At 42.8% G+C, this 15,366-nt stretch overlaps 1 protein-coding gene across 2 annotated transcripts in view; it reads right to left on the bottom strand.

The window, feature by feature from the left end:
* Positions 1–15,366, bottom strand: part of LOC119598585 — a 101,431-nt gene that overhangs the window by 29,350 nt on the left and 56,715 nt on the right. For both annotated transcript variants that reach the window (XM_037948232.1, XM_037948233.1), the window contains exons 19-44: positions 14,923–15,156; positions 14,135–14,325; positions 13,650–13,786; positions 13,243–13,376; positions 12,877–13,026; positions 12,560–12,762; positions 12,285–12,397; positions 11,813–12,090; positions 11,373–11,611; positions 10,534–10,664; positions 9,746–9,870; positions 9,003–9,173; positions 8,610–8,794; positions 8,106–8,280; positions 7,723–7,824; positions 7,403–7,594; positions 7,034–7,212; positions 6,349–6,485; positions 5,551–5,678; positions 5,205–5,411; positions 4,806–4,936; positions 3,407–3,540; positions 2,819–2,940; positions 777–1,015; positions 372–579; positions 156–236 (exon numbers count right to left, since the gene is read on the bottom strand). In XM_037948232.1, coding sequence (XP_037804160.1) covers positions 156–236; positions 372–579; positions 777–1,015; positions 2,819–2,940; positions 3,407–3,540; positions 4,806–4,936; positions 5,205–5,411; positions 5,551–5,678; positions 6,349–6,485; positions 7,034–7,212; positions 7,403–7,594; positions 7,723–7,824; positions 8,106–8,280; positions 8,610–8,794; positions 9,003–9,173; positions 9,746–9,870; positions 10,534–10,664; positions 11,373–11,611; positions 11,813–12,090; positions 12,285–12,397; positions 12,560–12,762; positions 12,877–13,026; positions 13,243–13,376; positions 13,650–13,786; positions 14,135–14,325; positions 14,923–15,156 — 4,326 coding nt within the window. The remainder of the gene's footprint in view (positions 1–155; positions 237–371; positions 580–776; positions 1,016–2,818; positions 2,941–3,406; positions 3,541–4,805; positions 4,937–5,204; positions 5,412–5,550; positions 5,679–6,348; positions 6,486–7,033; positions 7,213–7,402; positions 7,595–7,722; positions 7,825–8,105; positions 8,281–8,609; positions 8,795–9,002; positions 9,174–9,745; positions 9,871–10,533; positions 10,665–11,372; positions 11,612–11,812; positions 12,091–12,284; positions 12,398–12,559; positions 12,763–12,876; positions 13,027–13,242; positions 13,377–13,649; positions 13,787–14,134; positions 14,326–14,922; positions 15,157–15,366) is intronic.

Here is a 15,366-nt window from a genome sequence, read left to right as displayed (position 1 = left end):
TTCGTTGTAACTAGGATAAATATAACTCTATTCTATATATAAAACAGAATCCCGCAGTGAACACTGGGCAGGCTAGATCCTTGTAAGTATTAATTAAAATAAAATTTGACATGAGCATGATCTTTTGACGGAGTCACAAGTCTCGTTTGCTTTACCTCTTGGCGGAGGAGTCTCGACTGATTGAAGACGAAAGGGCAGTCAAGGGAAGTGTTTGTCATATATTTCTCTCCCGACACCTGCGACCCAAAACGAATATATTGTAAAAGGAATTCCTATCCAACACACATAGAATTTCTACACCAGAAATCCCATAACAATAAGCCAATGTTTATATAGGTTTTAAACTACATCAAGTAAGAACGTGTTTTTACTTGAGCAACATCTTCGGGCCATCCGAACTCCTCCATCGCTTGGGTCAGGAGGTCGTCGAGGTCACTGGCGTCGATGTCACAAATGAAGTCCACATACTGGTCCCAGAGAGCCAGGTGCCGGCGGACCTTCACCAGCAGGACGGAGCCAAAGCGCACACTGGACATGGCCTGTTCCGTTGACGCCATGCTCTCACACAGAGGTTCTTCGCTATGATGTGGAAAACAGAAAGGCGTTGAAAATAAGAAAAAGATAAAAAGGGAAAATAATACATTTAAGATAGGAATAAGAGCTACATAAACGAATGAATTGGTGCCGTTTTAGTCTGTATCTTGAAGGCTAATCCTCAAAACAGTTATATGTCTGAACCACACTATACCTATCGTGCCAAACCCCTCAACACTCACGCTATTCTGACCACAGTAGCCCAATTCGCCATCGCATTTTCCATCACTTTGGAGACAAAGGTCGGGAAAGAGGGCAAGAAGGCCAAATCTCCCGGCACGAGGTTCCCTGATGCCGCCATAACAGAGGTCCTGAAATCGGCCAAGAGGTCTGCGAGGCTGGCGTTCCTTATGGCACTCTCCTGGGACAGTATGACGTCAGCTGCTTCCACGCCGTCGACGAGGACCGACCCCATGTGCAGCTATTAGGGGAAGGAGGCTGATTAATGACATTGTGACGAGAGGAAGAGGAAGTGGACGGAAATTTGCTTTAAAAATGGATATGTGCTTATTAGATTCGTAAAAAAAATGTATGTATATTGTATATTATTCGTATATCACATTTGTTTATGGTTTAGGCTTTATGATAGCGTGCATATTTACACGAAGCAAAACTAAGAGTAATGCTAAAGCTTTCGTTTCCGGTAAAATAAGCTTAACAGAACCACTGAAATAACTATGTATTGTATGTGTTTTATCTCACCGAATCTCGATTAATCGTATTGAAAAAATAGCAGAAAAAAATAATATACACAACAAAAACTATTTTGTATACTGTGTTTTCTGTAACCAAATAAAAAAGAAACTAGTAATGAAAAAATGCATCTGGGATGTACTGACGTCATTTGTTTTCTTAATAACTACCTCATCAAACAAACAGAAAAAAATACGATACACAAAAATATCGTTGTTTTATCATTCAGTAAAACTTTTTGTATATAGTGTGTTGTGGCCAGTGCATCTACATGGTAGGGTGTTTTGTCACTCATAAACGGAAAGTATATACTTGTCGAAAAAAACTCCAATCCTATCAATAATTTAAGAAAATGCCTCTAGAAAGATTAATATGGAACTTACCTTGGCAATGTGTATGTACAGAATAGCAGTGCTCTGTTTGTCATTCAAAATATATTGCATTTACTAGTAGCATAACTGGGGTATGGCCACAGTAGATGCACTGCAGTGAATGTTATGAATGTTGATGTATTCTATCACATAGACAGTTACATAATAAACGTTTAATAAGGAATATTTCTCAGTACATCTGTAGCAGGAATGCTCCAATACTATTTGCAAAAATAGTCATGTATTTACAAGTATGTGCACAATGCGCACAAGAAAGTCTGGGCCGAAAGTGTCAGCAGATGGCAGTGTCCTGTGGTCTGATTTGAACTCCAGAAGATTTCCAGCCCTTTCAATAATAAAACTAGCGGCAAAACAGAAGCCATCCCAAAAATCTTAAATAAAATTCGAAATTCTGCACGTACGAAGTTTTCGAGAGAAAATCACATTCCCGAGCGAGAGAGAAAAAACATGGGGATTCGAACTCGTGCAGCCTTACAGCAGCGTGCAGAAGGTTGCTCAAATCCGCCTCACTCCAGCTGGGTTGCGTTTTCACGTAGCCAAGCCACTGCAAAGGGTGCAAGGCTACGACCTGCTCTAGCATTTCGAGCAACTCCACAGCAGGCCGTTGGCTTCCCGAGAGTCCGTTGACTATGCTGGTAGTCACGTCCAGCCACATTGGCGAATTCTTGAGTCTGGCCACAAACTCTTTCAGAATATAGCGCAGATCGCTTGACCCTTCCACCATGAGTAACTATCACAAAAATGTTGCCGTGTGGTAGTGGTTACCGTGAATGTGCATCTCATTCTGCTTACAATTTAGTTCAACTGAATGACAAAGCGTAATTATGATGGATATTGATTAATTCCAATACTTGATATTTCCAAGCATATCCATTTCCAGCGAATACCATTCTCTATATAAGGTGTCATTTTAAAAAGTGCATTTCTGACTGCAGTATGTAATACATGTGACATCAAACTTTTAATCTATACAGCAGAATGTCAGTAATTTAAAATCCAAATAAATAGTTACATGAAGACAAAAACTACTTAGTTTACAATACACAAAAGTTAAAAAGACAAACACAAAAACATATACTAGCCATTTCTTTGATATTATTATACCAATCAAAAATACACATCTCCTCGCCAATACTTACTTGGTACTGCAGCTGTAGTTCTGCTCTCCTGGCGCTGAAGTTCTGCATCGCATGCGTGTATTCCTGCAACAGGGCCTGCATCTGGTCTGGGTCCTGCAGACGCTCGGACAACCTCGGGGAGCCTGCGAGGGAGGAAAAGGTTAGTAATGGCCTCAGTTTTGCATGTTTCCCGTCTTCTGTTTTGCTTCGTTTCTTTTATTTTCTTTATAGTTTCGTTTTTTTCTTTTGTTCACTTTTCTTGAGTATTTATTTTGTTAATGTTTATTTCTTTCTTTATTTTATGATGTATTTAGATTTTTCTTTCTCTCTCTCACACTTTTACCCTCTCTCTCACTCGTCCTTTTTCCTTCCCTCTCTCTCTCTCTCTCTCTCTCTCTCTCTCTCTCTCTCTCTCTCGTTCAATCCCTCCTTTTCTCTCCCCTTCTCTTACTTGCTTACTCCTTCCCTTTCTCCCTCTCCTTCTCCTCTTCTCCTAACAGACAATCATATACACCAAACCAATATTTTGTCCACCCTTTCTTTAAAACACCTATCTCTCTACGTAATTCCATCCTCTATTATCCATCAATCAATGTACGTGACTCTAACCTGGCTTGGAAATGGGTTCTAACGCCACCATGATGGAGATGAGAACCTCGGCATAGCGCTGCATTTCGTAGGTGGGCCCCTGTTTCACCAAAGGAACCACGGATGCTGTGGCCATGACGAGGCCTCGAGCCAGTCTGGGGTGGAAAAGGAGTGATATCACTTGGTACTGCAGCTCTTGTGGAAAAAGGGGGGATGGATGGGTTGAAGGAGGGATGGAGAGATGGAGAGAGGGTGATATATATATATATATATATATATATATATATATATATATATATATATATATATATATATATATATATATATATATATATATATATATATATATAATATATGTATATGTATATGTATATGTATATATATATATATATATATATATATATATATATTATATATATATAACATATACATATATATATATATATATATATATAATATATATATATATATATATTATGTATATTTATGTATGTATGGTGTGTGTGGTGGTGTGTGGTGTGTGTTGTGGGGTGGTGGTGTTTTGGTGTGTGTGGTGTGTGTGTGTGTGTTGTGTGTGGTGTGTGTGTGTGTGTGTGTTTGTGTGTGGTGGTGGTGTGTGGTGTGTGTGTTGGTGTGTGTGTGTGTGGTGTGTGTGTGTTGTGTGTGGGTTGTGGTGTGTTTTGGTGTGGTGTGTGTGTGTGTGTGTGTGTGTGTGTGTGGTGTGGGGTGTGTGTGGTGTGTGTGTGTTTGGTGTGTGTGTGTGTGTTGTGTGTGTGTGGTGTGTGTGGTGTGGGGTGTGTGTGTTGTGGGTGTGTGTGTGTTGTGTGTGTGTGTGTGTTGTGTGTGTGTGTGTGTGCGTGGGGTGTGTGGGTGTGTGTGTGTGTTGGTGTGGTGGTGTGTTGTGTGTGTGTGTTGTGTGGTGTGTGTTGTGTTGTGGGTGTGTGTGTGTGTGTGGGTGTGGTGTGTGTGTGTGTGTGTGTGTGTTGTGTGTGTGTGTGTGTGTGTGTGTGTGTGTGTGTGTGTGTGTGTGTGTGTGTGTGTGTGGTGTGTGTATGTATATAAATAAATAGATAAATAAATAAATAATTATATATCTATCTATCTATCTATCTATCTATCTATCTATCTATCTATCTATCTATCTATCTATCTATATATATATATATATATATATATATATATATATATATATACAAAGAGAGAGAGAGAAAGAGAAGAGAGAGAGAGAGAGAGAGAGAGAGAGAGAGAGAGAGAGAGAGAGAGAGAGAGAGAGAGAGAGAGAGAGAGAGAGAGATAATGGACTAAACATAGGAATATAAAAACATGACTTCTGGTAACAGGACAATACACGCGATATGCTAATTAGTATAAAGTATGTAATCTATTTCCTTACAAAGATGTGAAGGTAGAAAAAACTCACCCTGCTGTGATGTTCTCCAGCGATTGAAAGTAAGGATTCCCGTCCAACACGTTCAGAAAGGCAAGTTTTTCCACATTAAACCTCCATATGGCTTTCTCCAGCTTCGAGCCCACAAGCGCCCAATTCACTGCCTGTGTCGAGAAAAGAAGTGTGAGGTTAGGGGCCGTTTGGATATAAAGTCGATCTCATTAGTTATTTCATTTTTATCCATTTATCTATGATCTTTTTCTTATTTTTGTTTGACGCTTGTGGTTGTCTTGCAATAGTTGGAATAAACAGGTACGTGGATTATGATTTTCCCTGAAGTTTTCCCGTTATTTCAATGCTCAAAGTTCGCATGCCCAATGTCATTTTTGTTCGTCCAGAAAATAAAAGGGACGGCCATCCATGCAGACTTACGATGCCGTCCACGATGGGCGTCGTATTGAAGAGGGGCGCAAGGTCGTTCTGGAGGTCGTCGGAGTTCGTTGTGCACAGGAGCTCTTGGACGGTCTGCCACCTCGCTTCACTCAGGCTCGGGTGCAACAGGTATTCCTTAACATCCCCTTTGCACATGTTTTCATACAGCTCCATCGGGGGAACACCTGACAGCAGGCCGTAGTACATCTGGAAAAGGAATTGGCCAATATACATCACGGGTACTTGGTGTTCTTAAATATGTTGACGTGAAACTACGATCCACTTTTCGGTCTGGAAAATTCACTTTTTGTTCATTTGTCAACAGAAAGAAGCCACAGCATCTTACTTTAGACTCCGGGAACCACAGAGCGAGAGCCACGAGATCAGCCAGCATCGGAACCACCTTCTGCTGCAGATTCGTCACAGAACCCAAACCTTCTGTGAACACCTCCAAGTCGAGCTCCCCGGTGGTTTCTGTGGGGGCATATATTTTTCTTAAACCAAATTTCATATTCAGATAAACACCAGAGGGAACAGGGATGGATGCTATCAAGTGTAGTATATACTAAACACTATTAGAGTAGTTTATAGGTGTATCACAGTCAGAAATAGTAAGAAGGCCTAATATAATATATTGTGAAGTGTATGCCAAACTTTATCAAGAATAGCTAAATGGTAGAACATTAAACTAACAAGACGGAATATGGACTGAAAATACCAAGTGCGCTAGATAATATATACAGAAGCTAATATAAAAAGAAAATATAATATGTACACTAACTATTCTATATTTGGTAAGTTTGTTAGAGTAGCTAATAGACATGTTCTTACTAAGTAGATCTACGAAACCTGAGCTGCTACCAAGAATGTTTTAGATCATTGGCTTGCAAACTTAAAAAATATAGTAATAAAATACAGGACAATTCAATTTTGATTACAGCATACCAATTTTGGTTTTTGAAATGAATAAAAATCATATGGGAACACTATGGAGTACTCAGATTGGTGGTTTTGTTTTCATGATTGCAAGTAAAATATTTATCCGAACCTCTGCATATATCGCAACTTGTCTAACTGGACCTTTGCTGATAATAGTTGAGAAGCCCTGATATAGACAACGACCAACGGAATCAGTCCGACATACCATCGACAGCGGCGACGAAGCGGGAAGCAAGGTTAAACACCAGGCCGGCAGCAGGGACGATGTACTGCTGGTCCAGACGAAGCCGCGCCGCGTCCAGTCCGAGGCCGGCCAACAGCACGACCACATCCTGGATGGTTCTGAAAGGCCAGAGGGGAGATGGGTAGGATTGCGAGTGAAGATGGGTAAGGGAGAGGGAGAGGGAGAGGGAATGGGAGGGAAGGAGGAAAGGGAAGGAGAAAGGAGAGGAAGAGAGAGAGGAAGAGAGGGAGGGAGAGAGAAAGGGAAAGAGGGAAGGGGAGGGGAAAAAGAAGAAGAAGAAGAAGAAGAAGAAGAAGAAAAAGGAGAGAGAGAGAGAGAGAGAGAGAGAGAGAGAGAGAGAGAGAGAGAGAGAGAGAGAGAGAGAGAGAGAGAGAGAGAGAGAGAGAGAGAGAGAGAGAGAGAGAGAGAGAGAGAGAAACTGAGCGAGACCTACATATGACCTATATAATCAGAACTACTACCAAGTCTGATTTTGACTTTATGAACTTAAGATTTATTTTCGCCTCTTGTGTAGTAGATCAGTTTGATCCAGTTACCGTGTTGCCTTTGTTTAAGAACCAAAATTTTACTGCAACATACATTTTCAAAGTGCAGCCACTCGAAAGTATTATTGCGGAAGTAATAAAACTCAAATATCATCACTCACGTCTCTTTTTGGTAATGTTCCAGCATGAGCAGGACCTTCTCCCAGCTCTGCCTTTGGAGCCAGAGGGGGAGCTGTACGTCACCCTCAAAGAACCTTCCCTGGCCGATCTTCACGACGTCCCAGGCCACGTGGTCTACGAGGAGCCCCAGGGTAGCTGCGTCGACTTCCATGGTGACGTTCTGTGAATAAGGAAAATGGCAGGTACAACAACGAAGAGTTACCTGATATCATATCTGCTTTATTGAAGTTAATTGGCAAAAATGAGCAAAGTTTATTAAAGCTACACTATTCTTTCCTAATAAAACATCCATTGCGCTAAAACGAAATGACAAAATTCATGAAAGTTACTATAATAACAGAGTTAGTTACCGCAATGACCGGGGGAGTGGTGGGAATAAGCTGAGATTGCAGAAGCGATAACTGCTGAGCGTCACACACGAACTGGAACACCTCCCTCAGCAGGGCAGCGCTTTCGTTCTTCATGAGGTCTCGGTATCCGTCCAGCAGGAAAAAAAGCAGGTTGCAAGGCGTGTCACTGCCCAGCTGTATGACTTGAGACATCTGCAGGGGATGAGGGTGTGTTGGATATATTCTGATAGAAGTCGAAGATTGTGTGTTTAAAAAGACCATCACACAAAATCAAGGAGATAGTTTTTTCTATATATTAAATAATTGTATATATATCTTACCACAGTGAAGTTTCCGTAGAACATGCCATGTTCGTATAAGAAGTCGGGAAGTTTCTCTACTATGTCGAAGAATTTGACCACCACAGGTTTGTCCACGTATACCTAGGAAACACACATATGTGAAAGATACTGGGAACATTCTCCAACAAAGCTTAATACTATTGTTTATTCATTAGTACTCAGAATTCTTGACACCAGCGCTCCTATGTTAGGAAGGTATGAATGAACAATTTCGACCAACCACATAATGTTTCGTCTTGATAATCAGGCATACAAAAACAGCAACAACAACAAACGTTTTCAATCATTCAAAGTATTGTATTCTTTCATACCTCAAATAGGCCCAAACAAGTTAACAGACCACAGTCGCATCTTAGACTTACCTCCCTAATGAACTGCCACGTGTCCCCGCCCCGAGCCAGTGCCAAATAGAACTTGATGCCCTTCAAGTACCTCCCAGCCTCTGCCAGGACCTTTCTCAAGCCCTCCGTTTCCTCCGGGCTCAACTCGAAGCTCAGGTTCACGAGGGGTCCTAGTGCGGTCGCTATGATCATGGTGCTGTGGCGAGAAGGGTGAAGAGAGAGAAGTCAGTAAGGAAGGTAACTAAATAAAGATGTTGATAGGAATGGAATTTAAGAGGTTGTTTTAAAAACTGAAATCAAATGTATAGGTATATATCCTTCTTTATTGGCCGTAATATTTGCATTTTCTCCCCAAAGAATCTATCATACTGGAGAAATGTAATTGGTTGGAACAGAATTTAAGGGGTACTGCAAAACAGACATCAAGTGTTAGTGTATATCGTTCTCCTTTAGTAACAGCGTTTGTAATCTGTATATTTTGTAAAGAATCTATTCACCGTGAACATGTTAAGTGAAACAACTTACCTATTTTCCCACATCTCGTCCGCCGTAACATTAAACACAAGGCTGTGGATGTTGAGCCACGTACCCAACCCCAGGTAGGTCACCGGGTCTTCGAATTTCTGAAGGAGTGATGCTTGTCTTTTCAAATCCCCCGCCAAATTCAGGCTCGCGTTGAGAACCTCTTCGAGATTTATTGGTGTGAAACCCTGTCAGTAAGATGGGATTGTGATTAGATAAATTTTTCAAAGAGCTTAATGCCTTGTCTGAATGAATTATATATATGTATGTATTTTTTTTTATTCGACATAGCTATGAAAAAATGATCTCGGATCGAATTGAACCTTGCTTCGACCTCCCACCGTGAATATTCGATTCATAAAACAAAACCACATTAACATTCACAACATTTCTCACCTGAAGGACGTCAATTTTCAAAAGCTTATTGAAGTCGCCAGCGATTGCCTGAGGGTTCACTTGGCAGACGCTCTCCTTAAAACCTTGAAGAGACTGGCCAAATTTCTCGAGGTCCTTCTGGCAGACGGAGGCCCACGAGTCTTTGCTGAGGGACTCGATCACTTTGGCCACCTTGAGGAGCAAGGGGAGGGGGGTGAAGGGGGCTGCTATTATGTCAGGATAGGAGGTCATGCTTCTTCTTCTTCTTTTGAGTTTTGAATAGTGTAGAGAAAAATCTGAATGCTTTGTTTATTCCTAACCTTATTAGGAGTTTTTTTCGAGACCTGAATTTAATGAATGTCATCTGACAGCAGTTTGTCTTATATAAATGAAAGTGCAAGGCATATTGTCTGTCCAAAACTATATTATCTGAATTTTCTACAAGAAATTAATCAGGGGAGAAAATACAGGACAAGATTACCACGACGAGTAAAATCTTCTCTGATATTGATTTTATATTGCATATTGCGTATATTCATCACTTCATTTTTATAAACTTATTCTCTACAAAAAAAAAAAAAAATCCGCTCTTGTTCCCCCTTGAATTTTGGCTCGGGAATATTCCACAACTTCAAAATAAAGCAATATACAAACAGAATAAAAATAATTATTACGAAATTCATTTTTTGCTTTTAAAAAAATGGACATCAAACTCTGCACTCTTCGCTAAATCTGAACCAGAGTGCCACGACCTCTTTGCGCACCTCCTTGGGTTCCTGTGCCACGGCGACCACCACGTCCCTCAGGGCATACGGCAGCTGTGACGTCATCGCCTCCGCCATGCTTCGCAGGGTTGAAGTCCCGGCCAGAAGATCCCGGATGTTGTCAGCTGTTTGCGGGTTATCGTCATTATTATTTTTATTACTGTTTCTGCTAAAAATAGTTACAGTGGTATTGGTAGTATGTCTATCATTATCATCGTTATCATTATCATTATCAATACTGTTATCGTTATCATTATCATTTGAATTAGAATTATCGTGATAATATTTATTACTACTAACGTTATTATTACTATCATCATTACTGATATTACTATTATCACTGCTCTTATTACGCCTATTGCTGCTAAAATTACTATTACTATTATTATTATTATTGTTGTTGTTATTTTTTATCATTATTTTTTTTATTATTATTATTATTATTGTTGTTGTTGTTGTTGTTATTATTACCATTATTATTATTATTACAATTATTATTATCATTATCATTGTTAGTGGTGATGGTGGTTATAGTGAATGCTGATGATGATTGTGACGTGGTGATGGTGAAAGATATGATGTTGATGATAATGATAACAATAATGATAACATTAGTGGTTATGGTCATGCAGTGATGCCAATAACGATGACGAAGACAATAAATGAAGATGCCAACAAACCACAAATACTGATCAACAAATAATAATGACAACAAAAACAGAAACAAAAACAAAAACGACGACAAATCCGAGAGCCTCCTCTGCCCCCGCAGCCTCTCCCTCCCTTACCGAGCAAGCACCGGCCGAGCGCGACCTTCAACGACACGGCCCTGATGACGTGCGAGGGGGCGTTGGGGTCCGTGGCGCCCTCCAGCCCTCGCAGCAGCATCTCCAGCGGGGGCATCAGGTCCGATAGCGTGCTGCGGAGATGAAGGATGTTTGGCGTTAAGATGAGGGGAGGGGGATGCTGTTGTTAGGAGGGTGTGTGGGATGGGGTGTGGGAGAGAGAGAGGGAAGGAGAGATGGGGGTGAGAGAGAAGGGGGAGAGAGGGAGGAAGGGAGGGATAGAGGGAGGAAGGGGAGGGAGGGAAGGACGGATAATGGGAGAGAAGGAAGGGGGAGGAAAGGAGGGAGAGAAAGGGGAGAGAGGGAGGGAGGGAGGGAGGGAGGGAGGGAGGCAGGGAGGGAGGGAGGGAGAGTAGGAAGGAGGACAATGGGAGAAAGTAGGAAGGAGGGGAGAAGGAGAGAAAGAAAAGAGGTAGGGGGAGGTACAGGGTGGTAATGAAAAGAGGCAGAGAGAGAGGGAGAGAACAGAAGAGATAAAAGAGAGGGAGGGAGGGGGAAGGATGAGAGGGGAAAATGGAAAAAGGAGCGAGGAGGGAAGGAGAGCAGAAAGGAGGGACGGGAGAGAAAAAGAGAGATATGGAAGGAAGGAACAAAGGAAGAAGGGAGGGAGGGAGATAGATAGATAGATAGATAGATAGATAGAGAGAGAGAGAGAGAATAAAAAAACGGGGTACACGGAAAGACAGAAACAGACATAGAGAAACAGACTACAAAAAAAGATAGAGACAAATTCATTAATTCATATTTTCACCTAAGAACAATAACGTTAAGAAAAGCCATACCTATTTTCCTTCCTCGCCTGAATTCTCGCCAAGAGTTCCTCCCAGTTTCCCCAGCTCAGATACGACTGCAGTTGGAGCAAGAAATCGGACGCCACCGACTGACCCGCCCCCTCCAGCCCGGCGCGCAGGCGATCGAACACTTCCTGGCCAAGGTCGTAGATTCCCCTGGTCACCGACTGTTGGCTATTAGGTCCTCTTGTATTCGAGGACCTTGGCTGTGCATTCCCTCCGTCAGTCTCCTGAAGCAGCGGGAGGCGGGGAGGCGAAATATAATAGTCAGTTGGGTGGATAAGAATTACAAGAATAGAAGAGCAGAAAAAGACGAAAATGAGAGAAAATGGTATCAGCTTATCATATCTGTGTTCTACAAATCTATCCCGCATACTACAAGCATAAATATGTGATTAGGACCACAGAAACACAGAAAACCGCCAGCTTACTAAATCACTCAACAGCTGACTCATCTGCAGCCAGTCTTCCGCAGCGAGATCCGAGACCAGCTGGCAGAGACTCTCAACTGTTCCCAGGAAATTTCCAGCTCCTCCTGATGGCTCCTGGAGGTTAGAGGCCGAGGAACAAATTTCTGGCAGAGAGAGGTTGACGAGGCCGGGGTTGAGCATGAGGTTATGATGGAATCCGTCCAGGAGGTCTATCCAGGTGGTATTGAGGAGGTGGTGGAGGTTCAGCAGAGGTTCGGGGATTAACGAGCTTACGTTATCTGCAATATATTGCGAGTTATGTGAAATACATCTGGATTTTTTCTAAGCAATAATGGCAAAATAAATCTGATTAAGTTACGTTGATAAATGACATCTCAATAACCGCTCACGATCACTCACAATTTAAGTCAGAAATATATCACAACATGACAATCACTTGGCAAAGAGAACAAAAGAGTGCCCCATAGTGCACCTGGCGAGGCGGGCAGCCACTGCAGGATGTATGTGAGAACGACGCCAGCCTTCCTTGCCACCTCAGACACGTTCTTATTCTGCGACACAGCCGCGTCGGCAGCCTTCCAGAGCCTAGTAAAAGACGAGGAAAAATGATGATTTTGAAAATAAAAGCGACAAAACGAAGGCAAATTGAAGTAATCTGTAACGGTGAAATACTTCCAAGACGACTAAGGCCTTCTAGTTAATAGGAATATGATGGTTTAGCATAAACCAGAAGCACGCTTGACTAACCACTGCTTCTGCAGGTCAAGAAGTTCCGCCTTGAACACCTCCAGTTCCGTCATGGATGCGTTAAAGAAGGCATTCACCAAACCCAAGTCCAAGACGCGGTTCACATCAAAGCCTCTCAGACGGTCCACCATCAGAGCTATACTATCAAGCACGTCCTTCGTCTCCACCTGCGGGACGACTCCATTCGGGTTCGCGAAGCTCTCCTGAAGATGCGCAAGAATTGGAATTAGTTGCGGCAACGACAGGGATTCTCAAGTAGGAATCGCACGCTAAAGAACACCCGCCGAGTATCCAAGAAAACGACACACAGGTTTTACCACAGCTGTAGTGATGATGGCGGTGAGGTTTGAGTGCATCACTGGCGGCTGTGGGTTGTCCAGGAAGAAACACGCGAGCTGAACGACGCTGCTCACGCCCTTGCTCCTGTTGCACAATCCGCCCACCCACTCGAAGTCGACTTTGTTGTTCTGCGGAAACGGTGATAAAAACAACAACAGATATTATGCTAGGGGAACAGAACGCTCTTATACGTCACCACAAACAAAAGCACAAAGATGGGAGCAAAAATATAACTCATTTCGTATCATCCAGTCTTTTTTTATCATCGTCTCTTGGACATTACATCATTACATCCTTGTATATTTGTCTGTGCTTGTTTGCCTGAAGTAATACGCGACACCCACCAAGAGGACTGACATGGCGAGGGAAGCAATTTCGTCCACCAGGAAGGAGGCAGTGCCGGCGGGATCCTCCTGAAGAAGGGCGAGCGGAGGATAGTCGTCCGGAACTCCGAGAATCGCGGCGAGAGTCACTTTAGCTGCAGGACAGTGAGTTTATTGCAACAAAGGTAGAAAAGATATGACTGAGAAGCACTGACTATATTTCATTGTAGAATTATTTTTTTTTTCATTCATACCCCTTAGAAAGTGCAGGGAGGTCTTTGTAATAAAGACTGCGCTTCTATTATGTGAAATAATCTCACGTTTATTATCTTAATGTCAATATATGGTCACGAATCAGAACACATAATTCTATGGCTATGAACCAATTAAAGAATCCTTTATATCACATAAGACTGAAGAGCAAGAACCTTCAAGCATCGTCGTGAGCTCCCTCGCGATCGCCTGCGCGTGGGACATTCCCAGGCGGATGCTGCTCACCGCAGCGGCCGTCCGGGCGTCCGCAGCCAGGTGCCGCAGGGCCTTGTCCAGCAGGGCCACCAGCACGCTGAAAGACATTACATGGAGTCGTGTTTAATTTCTGTACGCACACACACACACACACACACACACACACACACACACACACACACACACACACACACACACACACACACACACACACACACACACACACACACACACACACACACACACACACACACACACACACACACATACACACAAACACACATACAGAGTGATGAGAAATTGATACCACGAATTAACAAGCGCAAATGGTGCATGACTTCAATTTAGTATCTTACTTTTTCTTTCGCGTTTTAGGACACAATTAAAGGAAAATGCATTGACAGTAGGCCTACACACAAGAAAAAAAAAAAATCCCGGGCCTAACCTGCCAGTATCATCTCGAGGGAAATTCCCAGCGAAAGAATCGGCGAACTCCTGTTGAAGAGAAACTCCTCCGGGCGTGGTCACCTCCTGCAGCAGCTGGCTCAGATCCAGAGACATGACCAGGTCGGGGAGCGTCTGCAGGAGCTCGATGGTGCCGCTGATCTCGATGGCACCTGGTCTCATGTCCTCCACCTGGCAGCAAATGATAGGGAGGTGAGGGGTACATCGGGGTCCGGAGTGGGAATACCGGGGTCCAAGAAGGGGGTAAACCGCGGGTCCTGCAGCCAAAGGGAGCCAGGGAATGTTCTGGAAATTCAACAAAGGCGCCCTTCTCTGCTCTTTCATAACCCCCTTTTTTAGTCTTAAAACGCAAAAAAAAACATCAATAGACAAAACTGGAGGACTAATGGAGAAGGTAACGGGACGCTGAGAACTCTTGTCTTAGCAATCTTATTTGGGTTTACAATACGCACGATATCCTCGAGGTATTTTTACATTTTGTTGTGTAAAAGAGTCGTTTGTAAAATTCTGCGTCTCCGTTTTTTTTTCTAATAAGGGGCAGGAGTGCTCAAAAACTGCTTTTAGTGAAAATCACTGAACTCAAGCATAAATATTATATAGCAATGTTAAAAAGAAATACTGCCATTGTGGTGTTTAGCTTCACCTGATGAGAAACTCTTGGCGAAACATTACGATTGTTCACTTTGTGGCAGTATTTCTTTTTCAATTTTCTGTACACGCAACAATGTCTGTGTTTATTTCCATGCATCAGCGTCTTAATCCACTCACCAAAGCTCTGACACTATTCGTCAATTTAGCATCCGAAGCGACCTCACTGACGATGACGCTGTAGTTGTGGCAGAGGTAGTCCTCGACCTGCCTGACCTCGGCCTTGATGCGGTCAAGGGAGGCCCAGGTCGTAGGCAAGCCCTCGGGGGACGCGGGGAAGAAGGTCGCCAAGGATGTCTCGCCGCAGGGGTACGTCCGCCAGGCTGTCGCGTTGCTAAGGAGCGTGATGGCGTCCTGGGCACCGGAGGGGGAGAAGGGGGAGGATGACGGTGCAGTGGTGAGGGTGATCATAGTGGGTATGATGGTGGTGATGATGATGAGAGTCATGGTGATGATGATAGTAATTGTGTTGGCGATTATATCTAACAGTAAATCACATTAATAACAATATTGATAATCAAAAAGCTGATACAGAATAATCCACCGACTCCTTATTCCCTCCTT

Source organism: Penaeus monodon, chromosome 41 (assembly GCF_015228065.2).
Source record: "Penaeus monodon isolate SGIC_2016 chromosome 41, NSTDA_Pmon_1, whole genome shotgun sequence".
Lineage (NCBI taxonomy): Eukaryota > Metazoa > Arthropoda > Malacostraca > Decapoda > Penaeidae > Penaeus > Penaeus monodon.
Note: the sequence above shows the minus strand (reverse complement) of the source record. Positions and strands in the feature narration are given on the sequence as shown.